At 42.3% G+C, this 12,520-nt stretch overlaps 1 protein-coding gene across 2 annotated transcripts in view; it reads right to left on the reverse strand.

The window, feature by feature from the left end:
* Window positions 1-12,520, reverse strand: part of EFL1 (elongation factor like GTPase 1) — a 137,190-nt gene that overhangs the window by 120,660 nt on the left and 4,010 nt on the right. For both annotated transcript variants that reach the window (XR_014810384.1, XM_021098870.2), the window contains exon 4: window positions 10,877-10,961. Coding sequence is in view for 1 of the 2 variants with exons in the window: in XM_021098870.2 (XP_020954529.2) it covers window positions 10,877-10,961 (85 nt within the window). In the remaining variant the exon portion in view is untranslated. The remainder of the gene's footprint in view (window positions 1-10,876; window positions 10,962-12,520) is intronic.

The following is a 12,520-nucleotide window of genomic DNA, read 5'->3' on the forward strand; positions in this document are numbered from 1 at the left end:
GTCTCCTTTAATCCTAAGGACAAACAAAAGTTTTAAACTTATAGCAGGGTAATGACTCACGCCTACCTGTCCTATTTTAGCACTGAAAGTCTCACATCCCATCAAACGCCAAAGTCAGTCCCAAGCAAACCAGAACTGTCCACCCTTGGTTACACAGATGTCACATTAAATACAATAAGTAAACCAGGCAGAAAAACAATAATTCGTTAGAATTCTATACTCATTACCCATTTACTACTCAATTTGGTATAATTCTCCTTTAACAGTAAAATAACTATTTAAATGATCAAACACCTCAACACATACACACGCAAGTCTACTTTTGCTCTTCCTCTTAACTTGGTGATTTTCAACTTCTTTGAGCTCCAGAACTACTACAGGGCTCAACAGTATAACTTACGGGCCATTTAAAGGATTTTCAGTGTCGTTTTAACAACCCGATGACCTGACTAGTGCCCTACATGATACTGATAAAGATAAAACAACACTACAATAACCACAGCTAGAGCTCACATTTGTAGACTGCCTATACAGCACTGTTCTAAGTATTTTGCAGACATTATCTAGTGTTTATTTACAACAACCTTGTGTAGTACTTATAGCCCAATTCCTAAGGCATAGGAAAGTTAAATCTCTTCTAAAGGACATCCAGCCAGCATCCAACTCCAAGGTAAATTGCCTACAATCAAAGAACTCAAAAGAATAGAGCAGAAGTTCAAACCCATCTACTCTGAAGTCATACCCTTAACCACTACACTCGATATGACATACCTTACATCTCATATGCCAAGATCCCAGGAGTAGTGAAATCCTAAACACCAGGTTAGGGATTCCAAAATGCAATGGGTTCAGTGGGAAAGACTGACATCAATTCGTAACAGACTCCTTAAATACCACTCTTGCCTGCTTCTCAGTCTTTTCAGTGCAAATTGCTTTAGAAGGAATTCTGGTTCTGATGCACCCACAGGGGAAAACCCCAGTCAGAGAGGACTGCGGACACCTCTCAGGAAAGTCAAAGAACCAGTACCCTGAACAAGGTGCACTGTGCCTCCTTAACTGAGCCCTTTAATGTCAGGTCTCCCAGAGGCAGCACCGTCTCATGGCCACCCTTCTGGATAAGCACCGCAGCCCCGACCCAGTAAACCTTCTAGAGAAAATGCTAGCAAAGTCCAAAGTTCCACCTGTTCCCATCACATAAAACAAAAGCTGTGAGATTCTTGAAATCACTCAATATTCTCATAGCCCTACCCCCTTCATTTCATAGACAAACATGCCAAAGCTCCGTTAAGAGGAGACATTTACTCCAGGTCATAAAGGCAGCAGCAAGCCAGAAACACACCCAGGTCTCCCTAGCACCCTAGTCACTTCCTATAAAGGTGTTAGATGTCTTTATACTTTGCAGCTGGGAGAACAACACTTGCTTGCTCATCTGGCTAAACTGCAGACTTCGGGATGGAAATTACAAGCACACTCCCACACCCCGCCTGACATACTTGGACCTGATATAGAAGTATCACAGACTGGGTTTGCTGCCGGGTTCTTTACAAAACATATGAATGTGCTCATACAGAAACCTGAGGCTTCCTACATGCCAGCAGTCTTGTCTTGTGGTGGAGTTACAGTCCTTTTAGAGAATAGCCAGAAAAACTGACATCCATACATATCCATCTGTCTAGCTATTCATCCATCTACCCCTTTCTAATTATTCATCCAGACCCCTTGAAATTCCTTCAGGGATGGCAGGGTCAGATCTAGAAGAGAAGAGAAAGATATATCAAGTGCTTCCACCTGAAAATACACAAAATAGGAGCTCCCGTCCTGACTTCATGGTTATCGAACCTGACTAGCATCCATGAGGACGCCGGGTTCCATCCCTGGCCTCAATCAGCGGATTAAGGATCAGGCATTGCCGTGAGCTGTGGTGTAGGTCGTGGATGTGGCTTGGATCTGGTGTTCCTGTGGCTGTAGTGTAGTGGCTCCCATTTGATCCCTAGCCTGGGAACCTCCATATGCCACCAGTGCAGCCTAAAAAGACAAAACACACACAAAAAAAAAAAAAAAAGAGAGAAGAGAGAACTTGTAAAATACAATAAATGAATAAATACACAAAATAAAAAGTAAGACTGTGTGATCACATAAATTTGAGAAATGCAGTGTTGGGGTGAGGATCACCATACACATACACATTAAAGACTCAGAGAAGCTCTGTAACAAAGAAGCCTGTCCAGCTTTGTTTAACCTGGTTTCCCAACGGTATCTGATGGTGAGAGAAGAGAAACTGCTGTGGTCAGTCACCCAGCCGATACACACAGAGCTCAGCACACAGCCAGGTGCCCCAAACTCCTCCTCAAGGCCGTCTTCATCATAATTCTTTCCAAATAGTTTAAAACTTCAAAGGGAGGGAAAAAGAAGTCCTATATCCAATAGAGAGAAGGAAAAAAAAAACACAACTCTTCTACTATGATTTACACTATTCCTGTTTAAGACTTGTTTCCTCAAATGCCATCTACCACTTGCGTGAGGAGCAAACAAAAACAAATATAGTCGTGGGGTTTATCATGTTAGATGTTAGTATTACTGCTGATAAAAATTATCATTTTTTAGGCAGGCTAGACGACCTTTCTGATTTTAGCACAGTCCTAAAATATGCTGCCAGATATTCTAAATAAATAAATCGATCCCTTCATTTTAGAGAACTGATTAAATCAGCAGAGCCTCAATCAAAGGCATGTTCCAGGCAACTGGGGGGAAAAACAGCTGGAGGTTCTGAAGTTAATTCTGCAAAATATCTTCCAGACAACTTCTGCCGCTAATAAGAGTTAAGAAGACAACTCTCTTCCTTACCTACAGAGTCCTGCCTTTTTTTTTTTTTAGGGCCGCACCCACTGCATATGGAGGTTCCCAGGCCAGGGGTCGAATTGGCCTACACCACAGCCACAGCAACACTGGATGGAAGCCACATCTGCGACCTACGCCAGATCCTTGACACACTGAGCGAGACCAAGGCATCAAACCTGCATCCTCAAGGATACCAGTCAGATTCACTTCCGCTGAGCCACCTCAGGAACTCCTGGAGTCCTGCTTTCCAAGTGTCATGGATGATCATTTCACTAAAGGTGCACATTTGTCACAGGGGGCTGCCAAAATATTTCCTCTGTGAACAATAAAACTTCATATAAGGAGATCAGTGTTCAATCTCTAGAACACTGGAGATGTTCACTAAAGGACACATAGAAAGCTGATGATGGAACTTAACACAAAAGAAGACAGGACCATTCGAGCCACAGATGAAGAGCTGCACTTCACACAAGTGTTGTCTATGTTTCAGTGCATTAGCAGAAGAATATTCTATCTGATGACAAAAACATTAGGAATACAGGCAGAAGTCAAGCTGTCTGAGGACTTATTCCTGAGAACATTATTTATAGAACACATAACATTTATGGACATAAATTATACCCCAACTATAGAATAACCGCAAGTTTCCATAAGAAATTACCACTACTATTCCTTTATATTTTCTTTTCTTTTTTTCTTTTTTTCGGGCCATGCCCACAGCACATGGAGGTTCCCAGGCTAGGGTTTGAATCGGAGCTGTAGCCGCTGGTCTACATGACAGCCACAGCAATGCCAGATCCAAGTCACGTCTGCAATCTACACCACAGCTCACAGCAATGTCAGGTCCTTAACCCACTAAACAGGTCAGGGATGGAACCTGCATCCTCATGGATACTAGTCAGATTCCTTTCTGTGAGCCATGACGGGAACTCCTATTCCTTGACATTTTAAATGAGTACATACGATTATAAACTGTAAATCAACCAATATGGTTTATTATTTAAGAGAACTGTGCAGCACGTTTCTATACGCTGACACAGGTAAGAGGGCATGGTAGGGTACACCAGCTCTGTCTGCACGAGAAGACATTCAAAACAAGAAGTTGTGGATGTCTGACTCTGATGGTATTAAGTGTCAAAAATGAAGTGGTTTGGGGAGGAAGGAGGGAACAATGATCTAGAAACAACTATGAACAGCAAAAAATTTGAGTTTTATTTCTATACACACTCATCCCAAAGTCCTCTCCAGTCCGTCCTCCATCAAGAAACAAACCAGGCCAGGTACGGTTTACCTCACTTACTCTAGGCTTTCCTCAGTATCATGCCAATCTAAGCCAGACACCCAGTGCTGTGGCTACACCTTGAACTCACATCACGGAGAACCTCTCCACCTTTGAAATCCTGCTGTGTAGGTAGTCAACCTAGTAATTACATGGCAACATTGTCTTCTACTCATTGGCACTTTTGCATAGAGGCATGGAAGAATAAGACCCAGAATAAGAAACCCTGGAGTGAAAAAAAGATTGACGTTCACTTCCTAAAATCCATATAAGGCTTCTAAACCTTTGCAGCGCACTTGGAACATCTCTAGGCTCACATCACCATGGAGGGAGGGAATGCCAGAGACGGAAACTCAACTATGTTTCACTCAACGTCACAGAGCTAATATGCACCATTATCATGAGGCACAGGCCCTACTGTCAGAGTACCTGAGAGTGACAGCAGCACACCTTGGACTGAGTTGTGGAAATAAATACACACACACACACACACACACACAAAGATGAGATCGATTTGAGCAGGCTTCAAAGTGACAGTTAGACACCAGGACAAGGGTGATAACTCCAGAACACAAGTCACCATGACAGGAGGCAAGCAGAGATACTAGTAACATTACATTTGGAGGTGCAGTGGCAAGCAGCTGAGAGAATTCTTTCATTTTCTGTGAAGCAGAAGGTAAAAGTGTCTACTGAGATGGTGGCAGAGGGCACGAGAGGCGGACTGGAAGAGACGTGAAGGTTTAAGAGAGCTGCTGGGGAGGACCCAGAGGAGGACATACGGCAAGTCTGCCAGCAGTGCTGAGGACCAGCTGAGATCCTAGTTCAAATATAAGGAGAAAAAAGTGCAGAGTTAACTCTGTCAAAGGTTAAGAGTTTTGCTAGGAGGACAGAAGGCCAAAAAAAACAAAGAAACTGAGGACAGTGGAAGAGTGTCAGCAAAAAGACAAATCTGGGTTGTCTGAGGCAGGGCATGAATGAAGGATGCTGATGAGAGACAAGAGACTGGAGAGCTTTATTTATCAAGTCAAAGAATGGGTACATCACTACACAGGTGAGAGAGCTGGGAAACTGAAGACCATGGAGAAAGGAGTGCCTCAAATTTGAAATGTCAAAGATGAACAGTTCTGAAAGACACTAAAATCCAGAAAGTAGCCTTGACAGTGGGTGGGTAAAGCAAAGATCTACACATCACTACTGCTGAGAGGCCATGCTTTGGAAGGGTCATTTTCAGAAATGGTAAAAGCTACCTTAGTGGATTTGGGTAAAAAGGAAAAGGATGAGCCAGGTGCCAAAGGCACTAATGAATGGGGTCTGTAGCCAGGAGCTGACAGGGTCCTGAAAGGGTCAAGAATAACTGGACAGGAGTTCCTGTTGTGGCGTAGTGGAAACAAATCTGACTAGGAACCACGAGGTTGTAGATTGGATCCCTGGCCTCACTCAGTGAGTTAAGGATCTGGCATTGCCATGAGCTGCGCTGTAGGTCACAGGCGTGGCTTGGAACCTGCATTGCTGTGGGCTGCGGTGTAGGCCAGCAGCTATAGCTCTGATGGGAGCCCTAGCCTCAGAATCTCCATATGCTTCGGGTGTGGCCCTAAAAAGCAAAAAAAAAAAAAAAAAAAAAAAAAAAAAAACCAACAAAAAAAAGAATAACTGGACAGATGGTAGGAGTCTCAAAGGAGGTGGAATTTTAAAAGAAGGGTGGAAGAATTAAGCTTTGAACCAGAACGAGAGAACAAGGAAAAGGGCAACCCTGTGTCCTTATCCAGAGAGAGATGGAGCATGAGAGAATTAGTAGCACTCACTAGAAAGAGGTATGAGGAGAACAGTGTCCTCAGAAAACAGCCAGGCAGGAGGAGGAGGGGACACCAACAAAAAGAGTTTGAGGATATAGAGGTGGCTGCCTACCTTGGAATGTTTTCAGAGAAATGTTTTGGGAAGGAAGGGAATAGTGAGAGGTTTTAGGAGGGTATTAGAGAAACCTGGGGGAGAGACTGCTGAGAGGCCAGGTCATGTGACCTCCATCTTGGGCAGTGACCAAAGACAACAGGGATAGGGTAACACTGGCCACGGGAAGATGTGCCTAGGTGGTCCCAGCAATCCCTGGTGGGAGGGAGATATACGCTTCTGGAGAAATCAGCCATGGCCTGGACTGACTCATTTCCAAGAGACTCCTGGTCCAAATAAACAGACTGGAAAGGTAATTACTTGGTTCCCAGGACCACTACCACATGGGAACTACTCTGTCTTTGGGAAAGTTTCTTAACCTCTGAACTCCATTTTGCACATGTGTAAAATGAGGATAATAACCATCTCACAGGATTGCTGTGAGGACTAAACACAATCACACATAGGAGACATCTGGTTCAGAATCAAACTACTGGGCACCCATTTTCTTAGACCTGGTGTCAACTGAATGCCTCACAAAATAAAGCATTCATTTCTCTTAGAGGAAAAAAAATCTGATCCTTAGTCAAACAAGGGACGATGGAAACCCTCCCTCCTAGCCCTGGTCCCAAAGGAAGAGAACAGTAATCAGACTACAGGTTCGCATTCACCTCTCTGGAAGGTAAAGGATGCTACTGACACATGCTGCAATTGTGTGAATCTGGATGGCATGAGTCAGTTTCTCCAGGGCCTCATCTTAGAGATTAAGACCAGAGCCACAGCGCTGAAACCAACATGGGTATAAATTCTCCACGTGCCACCATAAACCACAAACCCCTGTAGAGGTGTTTACAAAGAGAAGAACTCGCACTTGGATCTCTTTGCAGAAAGCCCTGCCATACCCTTGGTCTGCACATTTAGAATACATCCAAGCTACGCGTGGTTGCCACTCAGATAAATCCTGAGCGCCTGAGCCAGGATTGTTAGCTAGCACATATACTGGAAGTTACAAACTGAGAGCCTTTAAGTTCAAGCCCACTGCAATTTTTTTTTTAACGTTTTAAAAATTATAGTTGATTTACAATATTCTATCAATTTCTGCTGTACAGCAAAGTGACCCAGTCATACAGGTATGTATATTCTTTTTCTCAGATGATCTTCCATCATGTTCTAATGCAAAGATTAGATACAGTTTCCTGTGCCAGAAATCTGTAACTGGCTGTGATCAATTCGTTGTAATCAAGACTGCACTCAGACTAGCCCCACTGCAATTTGTTCTACATAGGGTTTTGCAATTTTTAAATAAGTTGTCAGTATTTTAAAAATTGGAGGACTGGGAGTTCCTGTCGTGGCTCAGTGGTTAACGAATCCGACTAGGAACCATGAGGTTGCAGGTTCGATCCTTGACCTCGCTCAGTGGGTTAAGGATCCAGAGTTGCCGTGAGCTGTGGTGTAGACTGCAGACTCGGCTTGGATCCCGCGTTGCTGTGGCTCTGGCGTAGGCCAGTGGCTACAGCTCCGATTAGACCCTTAGCCTGGGAACCTCCATATGCCACGGGAGCAGCCCTAGAAAAGGCAAAAAGACAAAAATTGGAGGACTATACCAAAATCCTTGTGATGCCAACTTTTCTTGGGGGGGGGGGGACAGAAAAATACAGGGCAGCAATCACTGGAGCTGAATGACACTAGCCCCCACCCAGGTGGGGGGGTGTTTCATGGGTGGGCAGAGCCCACTCTAGCTCATTAACAGTCTCACCCAGGCTGCCTCTTTCATATACATGCATTGTCCTCAGCACCACATTGAGAATGAATAATACATATTTAATGATCAAGTTTGGTGTTGGAACAGGCAGTTAACTATTTGGGGGGAAATTCAAGTTAGATACCTACTTGCATGTCTGATTATACACACGCACAATTGTGGTAGGATTAAACACAAAGACTGAAAACGTAAAATAAGCAGAGGTAAAACTAGAAGTAGTTTTTATTTCCATCTTGTGTTTTACTGTAACATCCATTCTATAACATAGTGAACTTTCTATAATACCTATACACTTGTAAATTTATTTAAAAATCTTGAAAAGATGAATGAGAATGTAAACTTCATTTCAAAAGTTCTGCGGTGGCAATATCTGCTCATAGGTATAAAGAACGGCTACAGAGTAGAAATGACAAACTAGGCCTTTTGAGAGCCTTCCAATCATCCATGCATTTCTAATTATTTCACCCATCTTAATACACTTCCCCTGATTTATATTTGCACCCTAGGAGAAAGGATTCAAAGGTATTACATCCCCTTAGGATTTTTTTTTTATAGAATGTATATTGTTGGGATTATTTCCTAACTCTTGAAACGACCAGGTGAATGTATGGTATCCTTGTGAGAAGAGCACAAAGAGAGGTGGTAAGAAAAACGAAAGTAACAAGGTGTAACAACATGCTCAAATGTAAAGATGAGAGAGGCTCCATTTTCTCAAGGAAGAACTCAAGGAAGTTCTGAGACCCTGGAAAGTGCTAAGACAGAGTATCACCTTGATGGTTTTCAACATCATTTCTAGAATATGCATAGTTTGGGTAAGCTTACTTGTTTACATTAAACCAGAAAAATACTGTATCTTTCAATCCAAGTAAGGGTTTGGAAAAAAAAAATCTGAAAGCTAGTTAAATTAAAAGTCAAAACCAAACTGACAGAACATTGTAAAGCAACTACAATGAAAAAAAATTTTTTTTAAAGAACTAGGAAGTACTTTATTAACATTTAGTACGGAGATACTCAATTAAGAGGGCTTCTGGAAAGGGAATGGGAAAGTAAATTTAAAAAAAAAAAAAAAAAAATCGGAGTTCCCGTCGTGGCGCAGTGGTTAACGAATCCGACTAGGAACCATGAGGTTGCGGGTTCGGTCCCTGCCCTTGCTCAGTGGGTTAACGATCCAGCGTTGCCGTGAGCTGTGGTGTAGGTTGCAGACGCGGCTCGGATCCCGAGTTGCTGTGGCTCTGGCGTAGGCCAATGGCTACAGCTCCGATTGGACCCCTAGCCTGGGAACCTCCATATGCCACGGGAGCGGCCCAAGAAATGGCAACAACAACAACAACAACAAAAAGACAAAAGACAAAAAAAAAAAAAAAAAAAAATCATTTGTGGAGTTTCTTCAACCCTCAGGTATCCTCCCTCCAGAAGGGAGTTCGCCTTCACACTGTCCCAACTTCATGGCAGGAAATGCCCCGTTGCAGACAGTCAGTACTGGAGTACAGATGAGAATGCATCTCATCTCTTAAAAGTTCTAAGGGCATCTGTCTCAGTCAACACCTCTGACTTTCATTCCCATTTTGCAGATGTGGAAAGCCAGTCTCTGACAATTGTGGTGACTGCCTAACCCAAAACTTCTCTAGGCCATCAGACTGACAAAGAAAAGGTTGAATACTTTATGACTGTACTCCAATCACCACTGATTAAATTAGGAGGTAACCATGCAACCCAAGACTAGCCAGTCCTTAGGGGCAACCTCTTCTTCTGATGTCAGGCCATAGCAGAGATTGCCATGGCCTGGCTCTGGCATCAAAAGATAAACTGAGCAACACCCTGCTCTTAAAAACATGTGTGAAGAAGCAGTAAGTGACAGAAGGTGAAAAAATAGGAGTTGAGATGAGGGATCAAGGCAAGGTGAGTTTATGAAGATGGAGACACTAAGGGCAGGCAAAAACCTTATTATAAAATAGAGAATAGACTTACAGGGTAAAAACAGAGAACTAAACCCAAGAATAACAGTGGAGTTTCAGAGGGATGATCCATTAACTTTTACTGATGGCCTCGAGAGTCACCCTGGATCCAGAATCAATATCTGGCTTCGATTTCTTTGAGATGCCACTCCAATAATGTTCCTGCTTTTTGATTTTCATGAATATTGTTTCCAAGATAATTTCACACACATTCTTTCAATAGGCCATCACACCCCTAGCAGGCTTAAGCCTCTGTTCTTTGCAATCAAGAAAGTATATCTAAAACAATCTGAGAGTAAGTTGCCCAAGGTCACACAGTTCGACAAAATAAAGGTCAGACCACTCGGTTCCCAGGATGCTGAAGCCATTTTCCTACAATACTATACCACAAAGACAAAAGTGAATTGGCATGGGTGTAGGTCACAGTATATAAAGAAAATCTTAATAAAATGGTTAAAAAGAGGGGTGGAGAAATTGGAGACAAAGTCCAAGGAGCAATTAAAATTAACACTAAAATAGTAATCTTCAAACAAAAACAGACTAATAACATGAGTGTGGAAGAAGGGAGACTACGAATCTCTTGAAATCGATAATAAAGAGAGAGAAAAAATAAACTGACCACTGACCCAATTGCTGGATCACAAAATGAGGACAAACCCTTTAAAATGTGAGAGGCAGTTTTTTCTTCTTGTTTGTTTTTTTAAATAGGGTATTATTTTAAATATTGAATACTGGGAATTTCTGTCAGATAAATTCCTAGAAGTGTTACTGTCAAAATGGCATCCTGATTTCGGGGTCAGGAGAGCAAGCTATAATGATCCTACCAGTGCACTGTCAAGTAAATAAGACTCTAAATCCACAAGCAAGGCCCAAAGACTCCAGATCTTCCCAGTGAAGAAATCTGTACAATCAACTGGGTACAGATTGGGGGGGTAGGTGTGATTTGCCAGCTCTTCTGCCCTCAAGCCAGCCAGAGGTCCCCAACTGTACCCACGACCGGGCAGTCTGACTTGGTGCTAAAAGAGATCATTGGTAGAGGCCAGAATGAAAGTTGTGGCATCTAAAGCAGAAAACCTAGACATGAAATTAATTCAGGAAGAGGAAGAAGGACACAAAGGATACAAAACCACTATTCTTTTAAAACACAGATTGACTTACCTTTTGCATAATGCAGTGAAATGGCGCTCGATTTCATAGTGATCCCTCGGATCTGCTCATCTTCTCTGCTGTCCATGTACCTTAACTATAAAAATGCAAAATATGCACCCTTATTTCCCAGTGAATTAAATTAATATTAGGAGTTCCCATCGTGGCATAGTGGTTAACGAATCTGACTAGGAACCATGAGGGTGCAGGTTCGATCCCTGACCTCGCTCAGTGGGTTAAGGATCTGGCGTTGCCGTGAGCTGTGGTGTAGGTTGCAGACGCGGCTCGGATCCCACGATGCTGTGGCTGTGGTGTAGGCCGGCAGCTACAGCTCTGATTCGACCCCTAGCCTGGGAACCTCCATATGCCGTGGGAGCGGCCCTAGAAAAGGCGAAAAGACAAAGAATAAATAAATAAATAAAATAAAATAAAATGTAATACTAAAATGGACTGATTTGGACTTTTGTTTTAAATACTTAAATTTTTAAGCTTACTGTCATGAAGGTCTGTCCCATTATTATCTTTTTAATCTCTGCATCATTTTTCTTTGCTTGTATCACTTATTTCACCCTCCTTCTTTCTCCTTGGTCCACTTCTAGATATTTATCAGTTGTAATACGAGATAATCATAAACTATCTATATTGCTAGTAACTTTTTTAAAATAGACTATCTTTTTAGAGCAATTTTAGGTTACAGAAAAACTGACTGGAACGTGCGGAGGATCCCAAGTACCCCCTCCTCTCCTACAAACACAGTTTCCCCATTACTATTATTATTTTTGTCTTTTTAGGGCTGCACCCACAGCATATATAAGTTCCCAGGCTAGGGGTCGAGTCAGAGCTACAGCTGTCAGCCCACACCAGAGCCATAGCAACGTGGGCTCCGAGCCACATCTATGCCATGCATGGCAATGCCAGATCCTTAACCCACTGCGTAAGGTGAGGGATTGAACCCACAACCTCGTGCGTCCTAGTCGGGTTCATTTCTGCTAAGCCACAACGGGAACTCCAGTTTCCCCTATTATTTACTTACGTTAGCATGTAGTGTGGTACATGGTATAATTAATGCGGCAATATCAATACATTCTTATTAATTAATTGAAGTCCAATTTACATTAGCATTTACTCTTTAAATGTGTTCCCCATTCCTGTATCATATTTGTTAGTTGTATTAATCTTTTTGAAGAACAAATTTTGGTCTTCATTGATCTTTTCTATTTCATTAATTTACACTTTATTCCTTTCATCTACTTACCTTAGAATTATTGTACTTTTTCTGGCTTCTCAATGGGACAAATAAAAGCACTTTATTATTTCATTCAACCCAGTTTTTCAGCCTCCTATAGACAGTATCTTGGGCTAGTTCCCCACCCAACCTTCCTCAAATGCCCAATTCTTCCTTCAGCCCCAGAGGTCTACTTCTCTGATTTAATTCTGTTTCTCCATCTCCCCTTCTCTGAATTCCCAATCACCTGATAAATCCTGCTGACAATAAATTTACTGAGGGGAGAAATATCTCTATTTTTTTTACTACAAATAAATTATTTCAAGTCCTTTCAATTCACAGCTAGAAACAAAGATCTCTTTCATTTCATTTCATTTCCTCTTTCATCATGACCCTCAGGCTTCAGAAGCCTTCCTTTGGTATTCAGGTTA

The sequence above is a fragment of the Sus scrofa genome, chromosome 7 (genome assembly GCF_054392235.1).
Source record: "Sus scrofa isolate SSC_HxYL_T2T_F1_AM1 chromosome 7, Sscrofa_HxYL_maternal_Yorkshire_Landrace_v2.0, whole genome shotgun sequence".
Classification (NCBI taxonomy): Eukaryota; Metazoa; Chordata; class Mammalia; order Artiodactyla; family Suidae; genus Sus; species Sus scrofa.